We start from the raw sequence: 24,484 nt of genomic DNA on the forward strand, positions 1-24,484 counted from the left end.
TCTTCTCTGTGTCATTCCAATTTTAGTATATGTGCTGCTGAAGCGAGCACAAATTTGTTAGCAAGATTTTAAGTGCCTTATGAGTGGCTGACAGCGCTAGGCACTAGTAATAGAGTTTTGAAAGATAGTCCACAGTTTTTCATGGACCTTACAGTCTAGCCACCTTAAGGGAGGAAGGCCTGGTGGCGAAAAACTAACTAGGGCTACCAGGTGAAATTTGAGATTTTTAGGCTGACAGTATTTTCAGCCTAAAAAGCCTGAGGCAAACCAAGAAGGCCAGTGTGTTTCTCAGAGTATGGTCTGAGAAACAGAATATACAGATGGACAATGGCCAGACAGTACGTGGTAACAGAACTCAGAACCACATAAGAAGCCAAACCACAACCTTTGCAGCAACTGGACAACAACAGTCACGAAGTGGTTGACGATTTCCAACTTCCCTACTTTTACCTCTGTTTCCATCTTAGCACCAACCTGACAAAGCCAAATATGTTCCCCAAACCAATCACATGAAATAACCCCCACTTCTAGTAGCCCACCTCCAGCTTTCCCGTGCCAACAACTTCCAGTCAGAGCATACCTGGGCTTTTCTTTTTTTCACTTCCATAAAGCCTTCCCATTCCCCTGCCTGTCTTTGAGCCTCTGCCAAAGGCAAGTGATGGAGACTGACTCTATACAGCATGCTCTGTCTGAATAAATAGCATCTGCTTGTTCTCCTCAGGTGGTTTCAGTTTAATTCCACATATCAGACCACCCTAATTGAATTACATGGGATGCTGCTTATGCAGCACTCCACAAAACTACTATCCTCCAGACTTCTCTGGGGTGGGGACCTAAGAATCTGCGTTCTAATCAAGGCAGCAGGTGATTCTCATGCAGTTAAGAAAATGTGTGTTGGACCCAAAATAGAAAAAAAAAATAAATGAAAGGTTTAACATCTCAACATCTGGTAAACAGTTTAGTAGAAAAGGAAAGCGTATGAGATTTCATTTCAGGCTTAAGGTTCAGCTCTGCCACGTATCTAACACATAGCCTTCAAAAGTTATTAAACTTCTCTAATCCTTAGTTTTCTGATCTGTAAGACATAGACAATATCAATACTTTCTCAAGGTAACAAAGTTACTGGAAAGATAAAATTACTAATGTGAGAGCACTTAGGATTTGGTATATAAATGTTAGCTATTGTAATAAAAGGACATTTACACTTAATTCTCCATTACAACCTCAATTTGGAAGTTAATATCTTATTATTCTTCAAAAATTATGAACTTCGTAGTTAATTGTAATTATAGATAGTTTGCCCTTCATAACTGATATTGATGGTATTGTCAGTGTTGCCATTCAAGGATGATTTAAGGGCATTCTATTAAATATTTTTGTCACCAAAGTATAGAGATGGCTATTTTTGTAGCTATAGTTACTGTTTGCCAAGTTTGTGCATAGAAAATATTATCGGCTCCTTCTAACTTACAGCAAGGGCTTTTAGTATCATAACTACATGTAATAATAAATGATTTTTGAATAATAGAATTCACTATATTGTCACTTGTGCAGTTATTTCAGATTGCTGCATGGACCAATTAAAACATGTTTCCACTGCCTGATGTTCCTTGGTTGTGAATTATTGGTAAACATGTATATCAGTGTGTATGTATGTATGTAAAGTATGTGTATATATATACTATTAGACTGCTTCACTTTGCCCAGAGCAGGTTTTGAAGGATATTGCCTGGAATAGTTTATCTTTATCACATGTTTTATCAAAGAGACTATTGCAAGTGTTGATAGATTTGATGCATTCAGAAACATATAATTAGCTCTCATAAGTCAAATAAATTAATGACACTGTTCAAGAAAACAGATGTGCCATCTGTGATTTCAAGTTTTAAAGAAATGAAGAGCCACCATGGAAATGAGACACAAGCAATTTCGCAGATATTAAGCATAGCATGGAATTAAATGTTTTGTTGACATCACACTTCACCTTTCAAAGGACTCCTGGTTCTACAAATAATAATAGTTTTTCCCTTTTTAGTATATCTTCCCACTAAGTACAGCCATGCCATTAAATGTTTGATATGCTAATTGTGATATCATTATCAATGTGTGTAGATGATGGATATAGAAAGAAAAATTTTGTGTACTGTATTTATATACTGGATTAAACAAGTTGCTAGTAAGTAAAAAAAATAGTAGGCAAAATTTATAAGGCCACCACATTCCCAATGACTGGGTAAAAATACTTTTGCAAGCCAGAAGTTTCCAATTTCTTGTTTTCAACAAAAGTGAAAAGTGAAAGAAGACTTTTGACAAATAACTTGGAAAGAACTCATGAAATGAGTGGCATTACCATAACAAAATTTGATCTGTTTGTCTATGTGAACACATTTTCTCAGGGATTAATATCCATAAAAAATGATAGGAATATCACTGATCCTAAATGCTGTCTCATTCCAGCAGTAAGCAATATTCAACTAAGGGCATATGCCCTAAATAAAAAGAAGATAGCCCCATTCATCAAGATTGAAATATTTTTTGATAATTTTTAACTTTTGATTTATGTTTTTTGATTAATTATAATAATTATGTTAATCAGGTCAGAATTTTAAAAATAATCAAGGACATAGAACAGTTAAAATTTTAATATATATACATTTTGTTAGAGAGAAGGTTAAGAGATGATTAATAAAAGATTTTCAAGTATAAAATATGCAGAAAATTCCTTCTTTTAATGGCTCCAAATGCATGAATTTTAATTACCACAGTTTAGTTAAATAACACCTGTCCCTTAAGAAAAAGGTTTAAATTTCAGTTACTGTGGTGTATTAACTATGAGTAATTGCATAAATGCAAATTTTGGGGCTAGCTCTTCAGGTCCACAAATTACTACATTAGCAAATGTGCATCATGATCAGCGACCAATCACATCTCTTCTTTCAAAGTCTGTCAGTGATTGATCACTGTGCATCTGTTATTCAGTTCACAAACAGACAGCAAGGCTTGTAATTGTGTTGCCTCCTTGTCTCCTGTGAAACATCTGCTATGTGACATTTTACAAAAATGGATAATTGAAAAAGGGTATTGGCCAAGGATGATGAAAGTGTAGCAAGGAAATAAAAAGTGATAATGCTGTGAATGAAATTTAAAGTGAACATAATGAAGTTGTAGAGAAAATAGCTGATCATGGGAATGCTGAGGCTTGTACCCTTGGAGAGAATCCAGATATGTAGCCAGGGCTACTTAGTGCGAAGGATAACATGATGGAAGCTGATCCAGACTTAGAGTATGCCAATTCACCAAGGCATAGAAAGATGGTCACTCCATATTGTAAATTCTGTGGCAAGAAGACAAGGAACTGTTCAAACTACTCTTGATATGGTTTTTACAAAGAAATAAAATACCTCAATGTTTCTAATATTTTAGAAAATAAAAATCCTCAATGTTTCTAATATTTTAAATTGCAATGTAATCTGGGAGGCCAAGGTGGGAGGATTGCTCGAGTTCAAGAGTTCGAGACCATCCTTAGCAAAAGCAAGACCTCATCTCTACAAAAAATAGAAAAAATTAGTGGGCCATGGTGGCGTGTGCCTGTAGTTCCAGCTGCTCCAGAGGTTAAGGCATGAGGATTGCTTTAGCCCAGGAGTTTTAGGTTGCAGTGAGCTATGATGATGCCACTGCACTCTAGCCCAGCGACTGAGCAAGAGACACTGAGAAAGAAAAGAAAAAAGAAAGAGAAAGAAAGATTACAACATACTAAGTAAATATTAGTCTTACTCTGTTTTTTCATTTCACTATGCATTTATAACAGTAAGAGAGTTTTTAATGTTCCAACAAAAATTTTAAAGGTCACAGGACAACCATAATTTTTCCCATTGATTATTAAGATCACATTATACATTGTCAACTTGCAGTTATTTTTATGGTCCTGTACAACTGTGCAAAGTCAGGACTGCCTGTATTTTTAGTGAGACAACCTCCTCTGAGAGAAATGAATGGTATGAAAATAAGAAGTCAAGAAGAAAAAGGAAAGCAAAATGCCAAGGAGTACACTGAATAATCCTATTGTGCACATCTTTCTTGCTCCTTCTTTCCTTCCTTCCCTTCCTTCCTCCTTCCTTCCCTTCCTTCCTCCTTCCTTCCCTTTCCTTCCTTTTCTTTTCTTCCTTCCTTTTCTTTTTTTACTCATTCCTTGTATTTTATTTCTCACAAATAATGGCTAATAAAAAAAGTCATTGTAGTACCCTACTATTTTAAAGCAGCAACTTTAACTTAAATGCTAATGGACTCACTCCATAAACAGGAGACCCTCCCCTAAGGCTATAATGGGCATTTATTTAAGTTTCCCAAACGAAATGACAACTAATAATTTTTATTACCTATCAAACACAGAAAAAATGGATATTGTTCCCCTATAGCTGAAAAATTCTACAAATGATAAGTTTCCTCCATTTACATGATCCTTTGACTCACACCAGAAGTAGCTACTAAAACACCTACAATTATGATTTGCAAACAGGGGTCTGGCTACTTCTGCGGGTGATTTGGTGGTATGCCAAGGCATACTGCCAACGGCTTGGAATATGTCCATCTTTCCAGACAGCAACATTTACATGAGGCTGAATAATCACATATTTATTATTAAAAAAGGTTAAATGTTAGTTTTTTTCCCTCAACTGAAATATATAGAGAACCCCAACATACAAAACAAGTTTTAGGAAACTGCACTGGTAGTGGTAGTTAGCCAATGTCTTCTTCTTTCACACACCTTAGGGGTTTGAGGCCTCTTTCCTCCTGGTGAACCCTGGGGAAAGGTTTGGCACATCCAGCCTCACCGCCTTCCAATCTCAGCTCAAAGGCTGGGCATCCTGCCCAGGACACAAAACGGTCTACCAAGGGAGTGTAAGAGTCAACAGCATGACTGCCCATCCTGCTTGCCCTCTTTTCAGGTAAAATAATAGATGTAGAATAGTTGGTATTCTATGTGCTGAAGTCCAGCTCTTTAAATCTAGACTTTCCTGGCTCTTTAGAATTTTTGGTAGCAATAAATTTCAACACATTAATAACTTCTGTTTGCGTTAATGTAGCACTCAGATCTGGTAGTACCTATGAACAGTTTTAGATTACAGTAAATAGCAATATATTTTCCCAAACTGCTGAATGTTCTCAAATAGCATCTTCTCCCTAATCTGATTTCTGAATATTCTGATTCTTTTTCTTTTCTGTGTAGTCTTCTAGTCGAAGAAGCCACTTGGCCCAGTACTGGGAACAAAGCTCTGCATCCATGAGATGTGAGTGCGCAGGTGATCCGTCTTTGTAGGCCACCACAATTAAGCCACACTGAGCCTGAAAGCTGTAGTTGGCATCACAGTTCATGGCACCCATGTATGCCACAACTTGCAGTGGGTTGTCTAATGTATTTTGGATAACAGGTTTTGGTTTCTCTGATGTCTTCCAATCAATCTCACACAGCTTACCCTGATACTCAGCCACACAGTCCAGCAGACCTATATCCTTTAAGGTTTCATGTTGAACGGCACTTTCAAGAGCTCGAACTCCACTGACATCTTTCAGAATATGCTGGAAGCTTTCGACATGACCAGATTTGAGATTTTCATCTCTCTAAGTTTCCTTGGGGTGAAAGTATGCTTTCCAAGGCTTTGTGGAACCATTCCCTTGTAAAAACATGTTTGAAATATATTCTTTAAAGCCATTTTCTCCCAGTTCCAGAATCATTTGCTATTTCCACCTCTCCAAATAGAAAATATGTCGTTTTGTCATGGTCTCCTGAAGGACTCAGGTCACGCTTGGTACCACATTCCTTTGCAAAGGGATTCTCAAAGGAATTGAAGGATCGCTTGTATCTGGTTTAACATTTCTCTCTGGATTGAAGATAGGAAACCAATTTTGTGGAACTCTTGCTTCCTTTTCTTGCTTTGGGGGTTTTTGCTTACTCACAGGTCCATACAGTAAAGTATCTTCATCGAACAGTGATTCTGGGGTGCGGGCAAGGCCTCGGAATGACAAGACAGACTGTACTAAATGAGAGTATTTTTCTTGGTCCACTTCTTTATATGGGTTCATTTTTTTTGTTCCGGCCACACGAACAACAGGAAGTGGAGAAATACACAAGGGCAGCCGGTTCCACCAAAAACTGCTTTGAACTTCTGAGCTGCCTGCAAATGGTCTGAAATGCCTTCATCTTTAGATTTGTTTTCACTTCTTTCTAGTCTATTTGCAGTGTTGAGGGCCTTTTTTATTTTTGTAATCCTCAGAAAACACTACGCTTCACTTAACTCCCAGGGAATGAATAACCTCTTGGGACCTGTACTTTTCCCTCCCTCCCTCCCTTCCTCTCTTTCTCTCTCTCTCTTTTTCCTCTTCCTTTCTCTTTCTTTCATTTGGAGACAGGGTATCACTCTGTTGCCTAGGCTGGAGTGCAGCAGCACAATCATAGCTCACTGCAGCCTCAAACATCTGGGCTCAAGCGACCCTCCTGTCCCTGCCTCCTGAGCAATTGGGCCTACAGGTGTGTGCCAGCATGTCCCACTAAAAAATTTCCCACTTTTAAAGAACAACTTGTTTATGTATTTTTAAATGAATGATAGTGGGTTTTGAATTGCTATACTTAGCTTTTACTAAATAGATTTAAAAGAATTATTTAACAGTCTATTAAAAAGTCATTATTTATAATATGTTAGAAATTACAACTTTGGGAAATAAACTTATGATGAAAAGTTTTCAATATTGACCTAAAAATGTGGAAATGAGTACACAGTTTTTCGAACTTACTAGATTTGAAAGACCACTGATCTAGTAGTCCCCCAAATAGGAACTAGCTTATTACTATTTGGTGGGTGGAGTCATTTAAAAGACAGCAGTTTATTTGAGACTATGTTTTTGTGCCACTGTTAGAGCTAAATTCCAGATGATAAAAGACAGGATAATAAACTAGGGCTTTTTCAATTATAAGGAACAGAAATCTAATTCTTCCAAACAGGAAAAGAAGCCGGAGTGGGCCGGGTGCAGTAGCTAACGCCTATAATCCTAGCACTCTGAGAGGCCGAGGCAGGTGGATCGCTAGAGGTCAGGAGTTGGAGACCAGCCTGAGCAAGAGCGAGACCCCGTCTCTACTAAAAAAATAGAAAGAAATTATCTGGCCAACTGTAAATATATATAGAAAAAATTAGCCGGGCATGGTGGCACATGCCTGTAGTCCCAGCTACTTGGGAGGCTGAGGCAGAAGGATTGCTTAAGCCCAGGAGTTTGAGGTTGCTGTGAGCTAGGCTGACGCCACAGCACTCACTGTAGCCCAGGCAACAAAGCGAGACTCTGTCTCAAAAAAAACCAAAAAAACAAAAAAACATAGATAAACTATTATAACAAACAAACAAACAAAAGAAGCCGGGAGTGGTGGCTTATGCCTGTAATCCTAACATTTTGGGAGGCCGAGGCAGGAAGAATGCCTGAGGTTAGGAGTTGAAGACCAGCCTGAGTAACATAGCAAGACCCCATCTCTACAAAAACACCAAAACACAAACAAAAACAAACAGAAAAAGAATAAAGGTAAGAGCATTGGCTCAAATAAACCAGGATAGATGGATACTCCTAACCAAGTCAGAGATTAAAACTCTTCAAAGACTTCCTGTCTCATTCAGAAAAACCCAAATACTTAAAAATAGCCTCTTGGATCCCCACACCCAGGCCTGCTTTTGCCCTCACCAGAAACAGCAGTGCTGCAGGGCTTTACTACTAGTTGTTCTTTTTGCCTGGACTGTTCTTTTCCCAGCTACAGCCATATGACTGGCTTGCTCATCTTCATTAGGTCTTTGCTCAAATGCCACCTTTCCAGTGAAGCTTTCTTTTACCAGCCCATTTAAAATTATTTCCCTACCACCACGTGCTAGTCCCTATTTCCCTTCCCTGCTTTATTTTTATCCATAGTATTTATTCCCATCTATAATATTATATACTTTTTTCTTAATCAGTTTATTGTGTTTCTCCTACTAGAATGTTACCTTCATGAACATGAAAGCAGTGATTTCTGTCTGTTTTCTTCATTGCTATATGCCTATGAAAGACACTTATGCTTTTTTTTTTACGAGACAGAGTCTCACTCTGTTGCCCTGGCTAGAGTGCAGTGGTTTTTTTTTAAATGTTTGGAAATGTTTCAAAAATATTTTTTTTTAACAAAGCACATTTCATTAGAATATACAATGCTACTGAAAGTGTGGTCAAGAAAGCACCAGCATCAAATTACCTGTGGATGTGTTAGAAAGGCAGAATCTCAATTCCCACCCCAAGCTTATTAAAACAGAATTAACATTTTAATATGATTCCCAGAGAAATGCTGTTCTAATATATTGATGAAAAAAAGGAAGAGAGGACAAAGACAATGCTTATAAGAGCAAAATAAGATAGATACTCAGTGACTGGATTCTTGAATACAGTACTATGTCTAGTTCAGGGACAATCTTGAAGGTCAGAGGGGACTTGTGAGTAGGTCAAAAGAGAGTTATGGAAATAAAAATAGATTTGTAGGATCAGATAAAGAAATCATAGTTATTTAGCTAAAAGACAAAACTAAGCAATCCGGGGAGTTCAAATCTGTGATCTAATCTATTAATATCCTAAAAATTACAAGGCTGACCCTTAGGTGATTTTAAATTACAGTAAAATGAAACGTCCTTCTACAGGGCTTAAAAACAGCATAATAACTTAGTTTTATTCGAAAGACAGATTTTTAAAAGCTACTAATAGCCAGACCATTCAAATTCATAATGATATTTAAATTACAGAATTTTAGAACTGGAAAGTATTTAGGGATAAAAACAATCAATCCAGTCATTTTACAGGAAAGATAATAAATTCCAGAGATGTGAAATCATTTACCAAAGTCACATAGCTAATCAGCAGTTAGTAGCCAGGTGCAGTAACTTGCAACTGTAGTCCCAGCCACTCAGGAGGCCGAAGCGGGAGGATCACTTGAGCCCAGGAATTCAAGGGTGTAGTGAGCTATGATTGTGCCACTGTACTCCAGCCCAGGTGACAGCGTGAGACCCTGTCTTTTAAAAAAGAAAAAAATTAGCAGTTAGAGCTGGGACTAGAATGCAGGTTTCCTGACTCAGTGTCATCTAGTTTCGAACTACCCTTCTATTGCTTAGTTCTGTAACCTCACTAAACTTTTTTTTTTTTAAGTTTTTCTTATATAAAAAATTGGAATAATATTTCTATTTTTGTAAGATTTTTTTAAAGATAAAATGAGTTTATACGTATGGTGCATCATGTAGTAATGCTTACATCTTCTTAATAACTATGTTACACCTCAATGTTCTTTGATTTTACTCTCTGAGTTCTTTGAAGGGCAGGGGTCTTTCTTTTTCCTCCCTTCTTTCCTTCCTGGCTCTCTCTTTTTTTCTCTCTTCTTCCTTAAAATCTTTCATAATTTTAACTCTTCATTTCATTTAATGTACAGTAAATATGTGAATATTTAAACTTTTATTCTTAAAGAATATTAATACAGAGAAATACTCCTGCAATAATTTTAAGTGACAAAAGCAGTCTACAATTTTAACAATAATCCACCTATGTCAAAGAGCACACACAAGCACACACACATGTATGTGTGTGTGTGTGTATAAATGCACTTGGAGAAAATTCTGAAAGAATTTGGTTGCCCAAGATGGCAGCATTATGGGCAATTAGTTTGCAAATGTCACCCAAATAGTGAAGATGCAGCAGGGCCTTTAGAAAGCATACAGTCGTTGGCTAAGCTTTTATCTGAAAGTTGCTAGAGAAGGTCTGAGCACACAGCCAGCTTCATGGGCTTATGACCTGTGCAGTCGTAGAGTGCCCCATGTTTGCAAGGACCCCACTCTTGGTTTAGTGCTCTGCTGTGCCTGTCCTGAAATTCTTAATTTTTTGAACAAGGAGTGTTGCATTTTCATTGTGTTCTGGGCCTTGCAAATTATGTAGTCAATCTTGACTAATAAGCTCAGATCTGGCCCATTTACTGGTAGGTGGGGTGTGCATTATTTCTTTAAATTTGTTTTTATTTTTTAAAAAGTACACTCATATTATGAAAAATTAGAAAACAGAAAAATCAGATCACCCTTAAAACTCTCAAGGGCAAAGACATTTTAACTAGGATCTCTTCACACATCATAGTGATGTTTGGTGTTTCATCAGAAGAATAAGACAATTCAGTGCTTTATAGTATGAACTGCCAAATATGTAAGTAATTACAAAGAAAGTGTGCCTGGGAATATTAGGCTATCTATTCCTTGATGGGATTAGATATTGTATTAGTTTTCTGTTAGACAGGGGTAATTAGCATATCCACCATCTCAAACATTTCTCATTTCTTTGTGTTGTAAACATTCAATATTCTTTCTTCTAGCTATATGAAAATATATATTATTGTTAACTAGTCATCCTACAGTGTTACAAAACATTAGAACTTATTCCTCCTACTAGCTGTTCCATTGTGTGGCTGTGTGTTCTTTTTTTTTGGAGACAGGGTCTCACTCTGTCACTTGGGCTAGAGTGTAGTGGCATCATCACAGCTCACTGCAACCTCAAAGTCCTGGGTTCAAGAGATCCTTCTGCCTCAGTCTCCTGAGTAGCTGGGACTACAGGCACATGCCACCATACCCAGCTAATTTTTTTAGTTTTTGTAGAGACGAGTCTCACTCCTGCTCAGGCTGGTTTCAAACTCCTGACCTCAAGTGATCCTCCCACCTTGGCATCCCAAAGTGCTAGTATTACAGGCATGAGCCACTGTGCCTGGCCTTGTTTTTAATACAATGTTCAATTCTTTGCCAAAATTCTCAATTTTTTTTCTTTTTTAGAAGTTTGTCTTTAAAAACTTTAGTACCTGGAAAGTCCTGCAGATCTGCTCAAATGGAAGCCTCTGCTGGTTTCACTCCTGTTTTTGTGTGGCTACTTTTTATTGTGTGCCCTACAATGTACTTACAAACCTGTTTATAGATTTCAGGCCTACATATTAGCTTTCCACTGCTGTGTAACTATATTACCGCAAATTTAGTGTCTTAAACCACTACACATTATTTTACAAATTCTGTGGGTCAGGAGTCCAAGCACAGCTTAGCTGGCTCCTGTTTCATGGTCTCACGAGACTACAATCAAGGTGTTAACTGGAACTGTGGTTTCAGCTGAAGCTCCACTGGGACAAGATTTACTTCCAAAATCACATGGTTGTTGGCAACATTCAGTTCCTTGCAGAATAATGGAACAAGGACCTGTTTCTTGCAGATTATTGGCTAGAGGCCACTCTTAGTTGCTTGCCACATGGCCCTCTCCAAAGACTAGTTCACAACATGGCAGCTTGCTTCTTCAAAATCAATAAGGGAGTTTCTTAACAAGATGGGCATTAGAATTTGATGTAGTCATGTATACATGAGATCATGTATATCGTATCATCTTCATGGTATTCTAATGATTAGAAGCAAGTCAAAGGAATCTCCTCCCACAAAAGGAATACCAGAGGACAAGGATTATACGAACCATCATAGTCTGTCTGCCATATGTAGGATATTAGCTTCCTCCTGAGAAGGAAATTTAGATTCGCTTCTGCCAGGCACCTGGGAGCTCTAAAAATCTTAGATAACTTCAATCCAGTTTTAGAGACTGAGAGTATTCAAAGCTGAGCTGCCATCCCATTGAAGGCCTGTTTACTTCTGGATCATTCTTACTCCCAATGGGCAGCCATTTGGTATCCTCACTCAAAGGAAAGGTTTACCAGTACAGGCCCCATACTCCAATGCCTCTTCTCCCTGTTCCCATAAGGTTATCAACATAGCCATTCAGCATCTCAGCCACCATTCACAGAATTGACCAACACAGAGGAAAACAGCTTACCTACCAAAATTTCTGTGCTTCCTTAGGAATTCTTCATTGTTGCCCGCTCTCTGATGTCTTCAGACTATTTTTAAGTTTTGTTCGCTGTCAGCTTTTCTAGACATTCTCAGCAGATCTAGTCCAAATTACTCGGTCTACCCTTACTGTAAACAAAAGTCTTTTTTTACTTCCATAATTTATAATTTGTTACTAGCTTCAACATGTAGACAAATAATAATCTATAAGAGCAGATGTGTTTCAACATAATCTAACCCATTAAAGCAAAACAAAGATTTACTTTTTCAACTTACAAAAAATAGATGAGAGAGTACCAATTTTTCCCCATATATTGAATATTTCTATTTCTGGAGCTTTCCATAATTTGGAAAAGAAAAATCCTATTATTACGTACTGAATATTTAAGGCTGAAACATGAATCTAGAAATTAACATGGATTTATAAGACTTTAAATCAGTTGATATTTTGCTAATATCCCCATGTGAAACAGTTGCTTAAATATTGAGTATTCCTACAAATTATATGTAGTACTATATTGCTCAAGATTGTACTGCCAAATAAAAACACACTAATTAAACAAGTATACTGTAGTTGTCTATGATGCTATGATAGAAATTTAAAATATCTGAAGGACAATATGTATTTCAAAAGTCTGAAATTGATGAAAATTTGATAAATAGATACTGCATCCCTATCTTTCAAACACACTGAGTTGGAAGGACATTATATACATTTGGGAGCCATTTATTCTTGTGCAAATAAAACATCCAGCTTATTTTTAAGATCTGTAACTACTGGACATGGTTTTGAAATAAATATCTAAGAGAATAAAATATGTCTACTCTCTTTAGGAATAAATTTAAAAATATAAACTACCTATCAACAACCTTTAATAGAGACCACTAGTTGCACCTACCTCAGCTCTGTACTCTTTCTTCCCCCAACTTTTCCTGGGCATATGATCACAAGGAATGAAAGCTGTATTTTCCATCCTTCTTTGTTGTTTACAAGTGGGGCATTATGACTAAGTTTTGGCCAATAACATTTTTAAAAAGAACTGTTGAGTACAACTTCTGGGAAATTTCCTTAGACAGAGGGATGTAACCTTCTCACTGCCTTCCTTGCTGGCCAGAATGTTGCTCTAAGGGCTGGACCTTGATCAGTAACCTGAGATCATGGCTTGGAAGCCAAGTGCTGAGGTTAGTAGAGCAACACAGCAGCCTTAAAATACTTACCTCTGAAATTCTTTTAAGTGAGAAGGAAAAAGTCACCTTTTTTTAAAGTTGCTGGTATTTGAGGTTTTAGTTTTATGCTGTTGAACCTAATCTTAACTGATACACATTTCAATTGTTAGCATATCACTCCTTTATTAGAAATTGTAAATGAGAAATTATTTCAACACCTGAGGACCACACTACAATAGAAGATTCCATAGGCTCAAGATTTTGAGACATTTTGGAAAGAGTTTTCTGTAAGGTATATCCTTCCCGTGGCATGGCAATATCATTCTTCTTTAAAAAGGTCACTGGACAGACATCATTTCCACCATCACCTATATAAACGATTTGTGTATAATTCACTCCTTGTTGTAACTGTTTATCTACAAATTCTACCAAGACTACATTTTTGCAAAGATTCTTTGGGCATCTGTTGCAAGAATGAGCATGATAATTTTCCACAGTGAGATGACCACTGCTGTCAAAAGCTGCTGGGTTTGTAAACACTTTATCAAACACATCATGAAAATTGGCAGCTTCTAAAACCCAATCTATGAAGACTGAATTTGAATCTGAAATAATGATACAGTCAAATTTATCCTTAGTCTTTCTTATAAAGTTGAAAAGTTCCACCATCCCTGGAGTGAAAGGCATTGATGTCACTGCTCTTTTCATTTCATCTTCTCTTACACCTTTATCTCCCAAATACTTAAAGACTCTGCCCATAAATTCTGTCCAAAATCCTTTTTGATAAGAAGCTTTGAGTTCAATAGGAAGCTTTCTGCCTGGAGCACATTGTACAATCCAAGTGTCACTATTGTCATCTATGATTGTATTGTCAAAGTCAAAAACCAGCAAAATTTTCATGGTTCCAGAAGTAGATCTGGGTTACCCTGAAAAAGAAGAAATATTATTCCCTACACATACTCTGTTTACATATGCAGCTATTATACTTATTTAATAAATATAACTAAATGTTAATCTGCTAAAACAAGGAATATAGACAAGTAATTAAGCATTTTAAGACCATCACCTACGCATTTTTTCCTAAGAAGCAAAGTTCATATTTGAGTATTTTAAGTGAATGGAAAACAAAATATATAAAAAGGAAACTCATAGTCCCATTGTGTTCCTGTGGGGATGCTTTTTTTTTTTTTTTAAGACAGAATCTCCCTTTGTTGCCCCTGCTAGAGTGCAGTGTTGTCACCCTAGGTCACTGCAACCTCAAACTCTTGGGCTCAAGTGATCTTCCTGCCCCAGTTTCCCAAGTAGCTGGGACTACGGGCATGTACCACCACACCCAGCTAATTTTTTCTATTTTTATCTATCTTTTTTTTTTTTTTTGAGACACAGTAGACTCTGTTGCCCGGGCTAGGGTACCATGGCGTCAGCCTAGCTCACAGCAACCTCAAACTCCTGGGCTCAAGCAATTCTTCTGCCCCAGCCTCCCGAGTAGCTGGGACTACAGGGATGTGCCACCATGCCTGGCTAATTTTTTCTATATATTTTTAGTTGCTCAGCTAATTTCTTTCTATTTTTTTAGTAGAGACGGGATCTCGCTCTTGCTCAGGCTAGTCTGAACTCCTGACCTCAAGTGATCCTCCTGCCTTGGCCTCCTAGAATGCTAGGATTATAGGAGTGAGCCACCATGCCTGGTTTGGGATGATTCTTATAAAAGTTAAAACACACACAAAAAAGAAAATGCAGGTTAATGTTTCTTACTATCATTAAATTATCAATCATAGCCATATTTATTAGACTAAAATATTTACAATAATCCTCTTATTAAATAAGTCATGTATAATATAGATTCTCTGTGTACTAACCAAAATTCTGAATACATTTACCAAGAAATCTTGTAAAATGTAAAACAATTTTTTAAAAAAGGTGTTTATCTTGAAATCAATTTCTAAATGCTATTGTTATAACTAAATGATTGCTTGATGCTGTACTTAAAATTCTAAACAAATTATAAACTGGCTCAAGTCTGAGAAATAAAGAAAAAAAAAATTCTAAACAAATTACCTGAGAACTGGAGATCAATTTAATTCTCACAAACTAGAAATAACTTTTGTTAATGGTTTTCACATGTTATTTATATCTGTTCTAGATAGTTTAGCTCTGGGGTGCTAAATAATCTGAATTCACCTAAGTAATTATAATACTTACGGTATGAGAATTACTTAACACTGTTTTCATTAGAAGATAATGAAGGTCATTATAATCTCAAGAGAAAAGGAAAGAATAAGCTGGTCAACAGATGGTATAGATGAAAATTATCATAAAAAATAATTATACAGAATACCCAGGGAAATCTATAATTAGTGTATATAATCAAAAAATTAAAAAAAGAATATTTTTGAGAGATCACTGGCCTAAAAACTTTACAATATTATTTTGTTTAACTATCACAACCCTATTAAGTAGGAATTATTATTACCTTTATCTTAAAGATATATAAACTGTAGCTTAAAGTGCTTAAGTATTATTAGTTAAGTGGCAGAGCTGGAGTTTTAGACTCAGGTTGGTTTGATTCCAAAGTTCATGCTTTTAAGTACCAAACTCCAGTGCCTAAGAAATAGAATATTTAAAGACTATTCATCAGTTTAAAAATAAAATACTGAGAGCAGAGACTTGCAGTTCCTACCTGTAATCCCAGCACTTTGGGAGGCTGAAGCGGGAAGACCACTTGGGGCCAAAAGTTCCAGATGAGGCAGGGTAACATGGTGAGACCCTATCTCTACCAAAAAACAAACAAACAAACAAACAAAAGCCATGCATAGTGATGCACACCTGTAGTCCTAGCTACTAGAGAGGCTGAGGTGGAAGGCTTGCTTGAGCCCAGGAGGGTCTGAGGCTGCAGTGAGCTATGATCACACCACTGCACTCCAGCCTGGTTGACAGAGTAAGATCCTCTCTCTAAAATAAAAAAATAATAATAAGATAAAATAAAATACTAAATAGGTCACTTTGGCAAAAAAGATGTTTAATTACATTAAAATATTCATTAGCCTCAAAGTACACATAACCCACAACACATCTGTGATCTACTTTATAAAGATTCTGAGGTTTTAGCAAGAAATCCTAAAAAGAAAAGAACCTACCAATAAGAGATCAATTAAAAATGGAAAACATGCCATTTAACCACAAGTATTCTCCAGTTTATGACAACAGATACCTAGTAGTGAAGACAAAATAGAGCTCTTGACTCACTTAAGAGTAATTATTCTGTCTCTCAATTTAGAATATCTAGAGAATAACTAACCTAGAGGGGTAGCTCCTGTTGTGTGAATTTAGATGGTATGCAATAATCTAGTACTCTGGATCCTTGTACCTCTAAATGCCTAATCCAGGTGTCTCTGATCAGCTCCCAGAAATTTAAATGCATAATTCACTTTCCCATAGAAATAATGTAATAAATAACAATAAGGCATAATTGACAATCACATTATTACTGTACCTAGGCATATTTTTAATTAAATATTCTGTTTGAGTATTATGCATTTATAATTTAAAAAAATTTTCTTCAAAATGTAACTTGTTGCTGAAAACTGTCTCAAGCCTAGATTTAATTAGCCACAAATTATTGAAATTTCTGAACTATTAGCCTCAAAATAGCATGAAACTGAAGGTAACATAGTTCCATTGCTAATATAGCAGTGTACTTTTCATAATTTCATATTTTTCTATTAGTCTTTTCTCACCACTCAACATAAACCTTTATTAAAAATACTTACCCAACTTAGTACTTCCAAGACAATTAATCTCACTTCAGCATAGGACTTAGGTCATGATAATCTTCAGTTTTAAATGCCAGCCAGTTGTTTTTAAACATTATTCCTATTCTACATACATGGAACAAAGTCTTCTGGTTTGGAGCAAAAGACTGGAAACTTCTTAACTCCTAAAATTAAAAAAAGTATTTCAAGAGCTTTAAAATTTGTGTTTTCTAATTATGCTGTTTTTTCTTCTATCAGAAAAGCATCTATTGGCAATGGGAGGAAGAAAATTTTGGTTAAACAAGAAAACTGTAAATATAAAACAGGGAACAGTATGTGAAAATCAGTTTTTATCCAGTGGATAGAATCACAAGTGTTAACCTGATCAAAATTTTCAGATTCCATTCTTTCTTTTTACTTGAATAATAGAGGAATACTATATTCTGTTGTCGATAAACATTGAGAGATTTAGTGCTGCACTTGAAACAAAAATGTTTTAAAAAAATTAAGGATGTGCACAAAAATTTAAAGAATATTAATCTATTTTGAAACCAATTTGTTAAAATTCCAAAAACAGTTATTCTCTTGGAAAGCACAAGCAGTGTCTACTTGGTATGTATGCAATGTTTCCAGAGTGTAACAATAATCTATCTGCGTTACACAATAATGAAAAGTAGAAACTACATAGATATCCGAGAGATATCTTGGGGATTGGTTAAATATGGTAGGTATGTGATAGCCATATAACAGAATATTTATTCAGCCAGTAAAAGCTAAGATGTTCAGTTCAAATTAAACAAACAAGTCACAAAATAGTATTATAGTATAATCCCATTTTTGTTTTAAAAAATAACTTTGGGAGGCCGAGGTGGGAGAATTGCTTGAGGTCAGGAGTTTGAGACCAGCCTCAGCCAGAGAAACCACCACCCCTCCCTTACAAAGAAAATAGAAAAATTAGCCAGGTGTGCTGGCATGTGTCTATAGTCCCAGCTACTGGGGAAGGTTGAGGTAGAAGGATTTTTCGAGCCCAAGAGTTTGAGGTTGCAGCAAGCTATGAAGACGCCACTGCACTCCAGCCCAGACAACAGAGCAAGACCTTGTCTCAAAAAAAAAAAAAAAAAAAAAAAAAGTTTATGTGTACAGTGGTCATGGGTGGTTCAATTCTAATTCATACTTTTTCTACATTGATTTTGTAATAAAAATTTTTCTTCTAAGAATAGTTTAAACTGTTTTATATCAGAGTGCATATGTTATACCTTCTAAAATTCACAACAAAGAAAAAAAAGGATGGGGATTATAAAAGAACAAATAACTTAACTCTAGATTGACTTGGTTATAATGATCCACAGGTTAGAGAACTAAAACCTGGAGTTTGAAGTCAAAGGACATCCGACCATGATGTCAAACTGGCAAATCACTGACATCAAATCGTATGAGATTCAATACTTTTTGTAACTAATCTAGCTAAAATTCCAGAGAATTTTTGTTGTTCCAGAGACCCATTCTCCATAGATCTCTAGTAGTTCTGCATCTCTTACAAGCAAGGCACTCACTTCCCTTTGCTCTGGAGTATTGTTTCAGATGTCCATATAGTGAACAGATCAAAAGGCATTCTTATTGTGCAAAATAAAGATTTGGGTTCCCTTGGCCGGGTGAGGTGGCTCACACCTGTAATCCTAGCACTCTGGGAGGCCGAGGCGGGAGGATAGCTTGAGGTCAGGAGTTCAAGACCAGCCTGAGCAAAAGCGAAACCCTGTCTCTGCTAAAAATAGAAAAATTAGCCGGGCATGGTGGTGCATGCCTGTAATCCCAGCAACTTGGGAGGCTGAGGCAAGAGGATCACTTAAGCCCAGGACTCTGAGGTTGCTGTGAGCTAGGCTGATGCCATGGCACTCCAGCCCAGGTGACAGAGTGAGACTCCATCTCAAAAAAAAAAAAAAAGAAAAGAAAAGAAAAAATTGGGCTCCCTAGGCTCAGGGTTCCTGTCCTGTAATGCAACATACTCCACATCCAGGTGACTTCTGGACCACTTTGCATCATCCTGTGCGAACTGAGGAAAATTGCTGATATTCTGGCTACTGTTGTTAGTAATTCATCTCTGAGAGTAGAGTCTTGTGTTGTGTCTTCCACAAAACTATGGCAGGCTAAGTAGTTAGCCTGCAAATAGGGTGAAATCTCTGATCCTTCCCAGTTCTTGTACTTTTTAAATCACGCTTTCAAAAAGCCACCAGTATAGTATGTGCACAAACTAATTAGCTACAAATATTTTAGTAATTTTTCTACACTTACCAGCATTATTATGTGGAACATCTGATAGTAAAGCTGAAGAAAAATAGTACAACTATGTATTAGAACTTTCGTTATTAAAAATGTTATGTCCTTTTACTTTAAGCAACTGCTATTCGGTGTCTAATGCGGACACGACGGAGCCAACTTGTTAGTAATGAAATCATTCATACGTCAATGTGTTAGAAAAGGATCTTGAAATCAAGCGCGCATCTACTCAACAGATTTGTGTCCACAGAGGTCTGATTGGTCCCCAAAACACTTCAATTTACTAAAACGTATTTACTAAGCAATTTAAAATTAATTAAAGGTCCTAACATGAATGTTCTAAGGTCCTAACCCAAGTTTTAACATTCCTATTTAAAAAAAAAAACGTAGCCCCATCTAGCCTTAACCATGCCTCAGAAACCAAAGGATGTAAGCTTTTATGTCAATCAATCCCTGGGCTTCCACAGTTAAGGGAGGACTTTGCTCTTTACATTCCACCCGCGAGATCTGTGGCCGCACACACCAAGCCTAGGCCTCGCGCTCCCACACACCTGCCTGGTCCACCCCGGAAGGTAGGCGTCTGGACCTAGTTGAGGGTCGTTCCCCTTGAGGCGCGCGCCACGTGGGTATGGGAGTAGCAGGCAGAGCTGTGCCCCGAGGGCTCCTCACTGCCCCTGGCCCGGCGTCAGCAGCCACCCCAGCGTCTGTCCAGCCGCCGGCGGCTCGGACCCTCGGCCTCTCCCTGGCGCCTGCCCAGAGGGCCGCCCCACTCACACGCCCGGCTTCCGGGTGCAAGCGCAGCCGCCGTTCTCTAGCGCCCCCGCCGACTGCAGCGCGTTCCTCGTTCCTCGGCGACGGCTGGCGTCACTTCCGGCGGCGTTGCTAAGCGACCGCGTGGCGGAGAAACACTCCGCCAGCCGGAGTCAGCCACATTTGGCGCCGCAGTTGCCTTTCGAAGTCTGGGAGCGCCACGGGCACCTCGTCACAGATGCTGGCGCGGTTTGGACGGCGCCGCTGTGGACGGGCGAAGGAAAACACTGGTGAGCTAAACTGACCCATCTTGGGACAGGGATTGGTTTTGGCCCCCAGGTGGGAGACGAGGGTGCCAAGTGAGGGCTTCGGTTGCCTTTTGAGACGGGCGCCACCAAGTTGAAAGCATCCTCAGTAAGCATCTTTGGGCTCTGTGGAAGTTAGACCGTTTTGCCCTCAGATGAATGGTTGGAAAAGAAAAAGGGGAAGTGGGGGTGGGTGGGAGAAAGTTTACAGAAATAGGAGTGGAGAAAAGATAGGAAATCAGAGAACACAACGGCTCGTCAGATCTTAAAACTGCGTGGTTGGAGCTCCAAGCGTCTGGCGTTTGCTTCCCTCATGCTTGAGCTTTGTTAATCACTGACTGATTTGGAGTAACTACTGGTAATATCAATGACCTCTTTACAGTCTTGGCTGTGCTGCAAAACCTAAAGTGGTCTTCACTAAAGTCCCTGAAGGAAGTATCTAAATTTCCTTTCCTCTCCTTTCCTTTTCCTTCACGTCTAAAATGAAGGTAAAGTTTGATTTTATAGAGTGTAAAAAATTAAAGTTTCATAAGGTATTGTAATTCAGATGAAACCCTTTTCAATTCCAACTAGGACAGTTTCTTAAATCCGTAAATTAGCACTTAATGTTGTCATGGTGACAACTAAAACCTTGGGAATTTGAACTATCTTCATGTCATTCCCCGCGCTTCTGTAGCAATAGAGCCCCCTGCACCAGATGCAGAGTGAGAGCCTCCCATTCTCTCACCACTAGTGGGATACTAAAGGACACTAGTATTTGTGCAGTGAAGGCTTTATGAAGTAGCCCCAGAGAATCTTGTCATGTAAAAAAAAGAGAGACTGGGCTGGGTGCAGTGGCCCACACTTGTAATCCTAGCACTCTGGTAGGCTGAGGTGGGAGGATTACTTGAGGTCAGGAGTCCCAGACCAGCTCTGAGCAAGAGACTCATCTCTACTAAAAATAGAAAAACTAGCCGGGTGTCGTGGCACCCACCTGTAGTCCCAGCAACCTGGGAGGCTGAGTCAAGAGGATCGCTTGAGCCCAGGAGTTTAAGGTTGCAGTAAGCTATGGTCACGTTACTGCACTCTACCTGGGGCAACAGAGTGGGACTATTGTCTCAAAAAAAAAAAAAAAAGAGAGAGAGAGAGCCTGTACCAATATGGCAAGTATTGAAAGAGCACATTTACTCTCACATATTCACTTTCCTATATATGCAGTACTAGATGGTTTAGATTTGCCTAACAGTGTTAAATAATGTTTTGTGGCAGCTGGCTCAAAAGCTTCCATCTGAGCGCCACTGCTAAATTATAATCTCCATTTGGAGGATGATGAAGTAGGAGAGGAGCTCAAACATGTAGAAAATTATTTGTAAAATGAATAATTATATTAAGGTTTAGTGGGGTGGCATCAGCCAGAGTGGTGGAATAAGGATCTCTAAAAACCCTCTCCTCCATAAAAGCAACAAGAACACTGTCAAAAATTGTCAAAATTAACTTTTTCAGAGCTCTGGAAATAACCAAGGGTTTGCAACAGTCTGGGAAGTGTTTATTCAAGAAAACCAGCTGAATCTTGATAAAAACAGCAAGCTTTTTAGCATTTTAACTTGCCCTAGTCCCTAACTTTTCTCCTTGTCCCATGGTAGCCTGGAAAACCACAGTAATTGCAGTGAAAACTAGTGACTTAGCAACTTGCAAAGGGGGAAGAACAGAGTTTGGCCCCCTCCAAAACTCATTTCCCAGATAACTGTTATTTGACATGTCTGACAGTTCCTTCAAACATCTCACTTATAAGGCTCTTTGTTATTTGATCTGGCTTAGAGCACACCAGGTATATTTGTCAGAATGATCAGTGGCAATTGTTAACATCACAGCTGCCTCAGGCAGTGCCCTGGTTTGTATGTGACTCCCCAAAAAGCAGATTGGAAACCTAATCCCCAATGTAACAATGTTGGGAGGTGGAGACTAATGAGAGATGATTAGGCCACCAGGGCAGAGTAGGTTAGTGCCATTATCTTGGGAGTGGGTTCCTTATAAAAGGGCAGGTTAAACCCCCTTTCACTCTCTGTCTGTTGCCTACTCTTTGCCCTTCTGCCATGTAATGCCTTCAATCATATTATGACACAGCAAGAAGGCCCTTGCCACATGCTGGCTCCATGGTACTGAACTTCCCAGCCTCCATAATCATGAGCCAGTAAATGTCTGTTTGTTATAAATTACCCAGTCTCAGATATTCTGTTATAGCAGCACAGACTAAGACAAGCAGTGATAGCAGTTGAGGGCAAACAGCAAGCTGACCAAAAAACTTGAAACGAATAGCTGGGAAATGATATGTCTGTCCACAGGGGGCTTTGGAAAGCTCCTGACTTTTTCCTGGGGATCAAGAAGGCCAAACATACATATAGAGCTATGCACATCCCCAGGAAAGACCTAAAAATGCCTTAAGCTCTCAACTCTGACTGACCTTGAAGCTTTGTGTAAGAAAAAAGTAAAGGCTAAGATGGACTTGTAAACTCTCTGCCTGAGCATTGAAGGCATGCCTCAATACTCACAGAGAGCTCTTTGGCAAAGACTGGGAGACTTATTAGTTCCAGTCATTTAAGGAAATTTCTGTCTAGTCATTAGCTGGCTGCTAAGCTAACCAATCAGAGAATCCAATGGCCACATATAACAAAAAATACAGACTTTACAGAATTAGTTCAGAAAAGTCACCAAACAGCAATGAACTTTGAGTGTGTAGCAATCTTATTTATTTATTTGAGACAGAGTCTTGCTCTGTTGCCCTGGCTAGAGTGCCGTGGCGTCAGCCTAGCTCACAGCAACCTCAAACTCCTGGGCTTAAGCAATCCTTCTGCCTCAGCCTCCTGAGTCACTGGGACTACAGGCATGCGCCACCATGCCCGGCTAATTTTTTCTATATATTTTTAGTTGTCCAGATAATTTCTTTCTATTTTTTAGTAGAGACGGGGTCTTGCTCTTGCTCAGGCTGGTCTTGAACTCCTGACCTTAAGTGATCCTCCTGCCTCGGCCTCCCAGAGTGCTAGGATTATAGGCGTGAGCCACCGCGCCTGGCCGCAATCTTATTTCTTGACACATTTAAAATGTACAGTTTTCAACAAAAATTATGAAGAATGCAAAGAAATAAGAAAGTATGGCCAAACATGGGAAGAAAGTTTCAATAGAAACTGTCCCTGAGGATGCCCAGATGTTGGATTTACTAGACAAAAACTTTTGTTATTTTACAGCTATTGTAAATATGTTCAAAGAACTAAAAAAATATGCCTAAAAAACTACAGGAAAGTACAAATAATGCTGCCTCACTAAATACAGGATATCAATAAAGAGAAATTATAACAAGGAACCAAATAGAAATTTTGGAGTATGAAGCTGTAGTGTACTATGATCATGCCTGTGAATAGCCACTGCAATCCAGCCTGCGCAACATAGTGAGACCCCATCTCTGAAAAAAAATGTTACAGCTGTCAAGACAATGTGGTACTGACATAAAGATAGACATAGATAAATGGAATTGAAATAATGAAATAAACCTATACATCTATAGTAAGTGAATTTTGACATGGGTGCCAAGACAGTGCGACAGGAGAAAGAATAATATTTTTAACAAATGGTGCTGGGATAACTGGATATCCATATGTAAAATAATAAATTTGGGCTCCCTACCTCACACCATATATAAATACTAACTCAAAATGCATCATATACCTAAATATAAAAGCTAAAACTATAAAACTCTTAGAAGAAAACTTAGATATAAATCTTTATTACCTTGGATTAGGTGACACTTTCTTAGGTATGATATCAAAAGCACAGTCAACTCAAGAAAAATAGATTTGGCCTTCATCAAAATTAAAAATTTTGTGCATCAAAGAGCACTATCAAGAAAGTGAAAAGACACCCAAAAAATGGGGGGAAATATCTGTAAATAATATATATTATAGAGTCTAGTAACCAGATTGTAAAGAACTTTTACAACTCAATAATAAAAATAAACAACCCACTTTATAAATGGGAAAGGATTTGAACTAATATTTCTCCAACTAAGATATACAAATGGCCAATAAGGACATGAAAAGATGCTCAACATCATCAGCCATTAGGGAAATGCAAATCAAAACTACAGTGAGATACCACTTCATACCCGCTAGGATGACTGAAATAAAAAAGAGGGACAATAACAAGTCTTGGGGAGGATGTGGAGAAATTAAAACTTTCATATGTTGTTAGTGGAAATGTAAAATAGTGCAGCCACTCTGGAAAACAATTTGGCGCTTTCTAAAATGTTAAATATGGAGTTATAATTCTATTCCTAGGTATGTACCAAAGGTAATTAAAAACATTTGTCTACACA

The 24,484-nt window shown here is 38.0% G+C and overlaps 2 protein-coding genes and 1 pseudogene across 7 annotated transcripts in view; 1 reads left to right on the forward strand and 2 right to left on the reverse strand.

Moving 5' to 3' along the window:
* Window positions 1-4,228: 4,228 nt before the first annotated feature.
* Window positions 4,229-11,773, reverse strand: LOC123644122 (annotated as a pseudogene).
* A 1,455-nt stretch (window positions 11,774-13,228) lies between these two features.
* PHOSPHO2 (phosphatase, orphan 2) lies at window positions 13,229-19,892 on the reverse strand. Of its 5 annotated transcripts, XM_045558727.1 has the most exons (4): window positions 19,636-19,892; window positions 19,100-19,132; window positions 16,829-16,995; window positions 13,229-13,984 (listed from the first exon to the last, which is right to left on the reverse strand). In XM_045558727.1, exon 4 carries the CDS (start codon window positions 13,956-13,958, stop codon window positions 13,233-13,235), a length of 726 nt encoding a protein of 241 aa, XP_045414683.1. In that variant the 5' UTR covers window positions 13,959-13,984; window positions 16,829-16,995; window positions 19,100-19,132; window positions 19,636-19,892; the 3' UTR covers window positions 13,229-13,232. The 5 variants fall into 5 exon arrangements, with proteins under 5 accessions (XP_045414683.1, XP_045414684.1, XP_045414686.1 ...); XM_045558728.1 differs by lacking the exon at window positions 19,100-19,132; XM_045558730.1 differs by lacking the exons at window positions 16,829-16,995; window positions 19,100-19,132; window positions 19,636-19,892 and adding exons at window positions 15,261-15,316; window positions 15,739-15,878.
* A 58-nt stretch (window positions 19,893-19,950) lies between these two features.
* CFAP210 (cilia and flagella associated protein 210) overlaps window positions 19,951-24,484 on the forward strand; it is a 32,685-nt gene continuing 28,151 nt past the window's right edge. Inside the window, exon 1 of one of the 2 annotated variants that reach the window (XM_045558732.1) lies at window positions 19,951-20,124. In XM_045558732.1, coding sequence (XP_045414688.1) covers window positions 20,073-20,124 — 52 coding nt within the window. In that variant the 5' untranslated portion in view covers window positions 19,951-20,072. The remainder of the gene's footprint in view (window positions 20,125-24,484) is intronic. The other variant, XM_045558733.1, reaches the window with a different exon arrangement.

The sequence above is a fragment of the Lemur catta genome, chromosome 8, assembly GCF_020740605.2.
Source record: "Lemur catta isolate mLemCat1 chromosome 8, mLemCat1.pri, whole genome shotgun sequence".
Lineage (NCBI taxonomy): Eukaryota > Metazoa > Chordata > Mammalia > Primates > Lemuridae > Lemur > Lemur catta.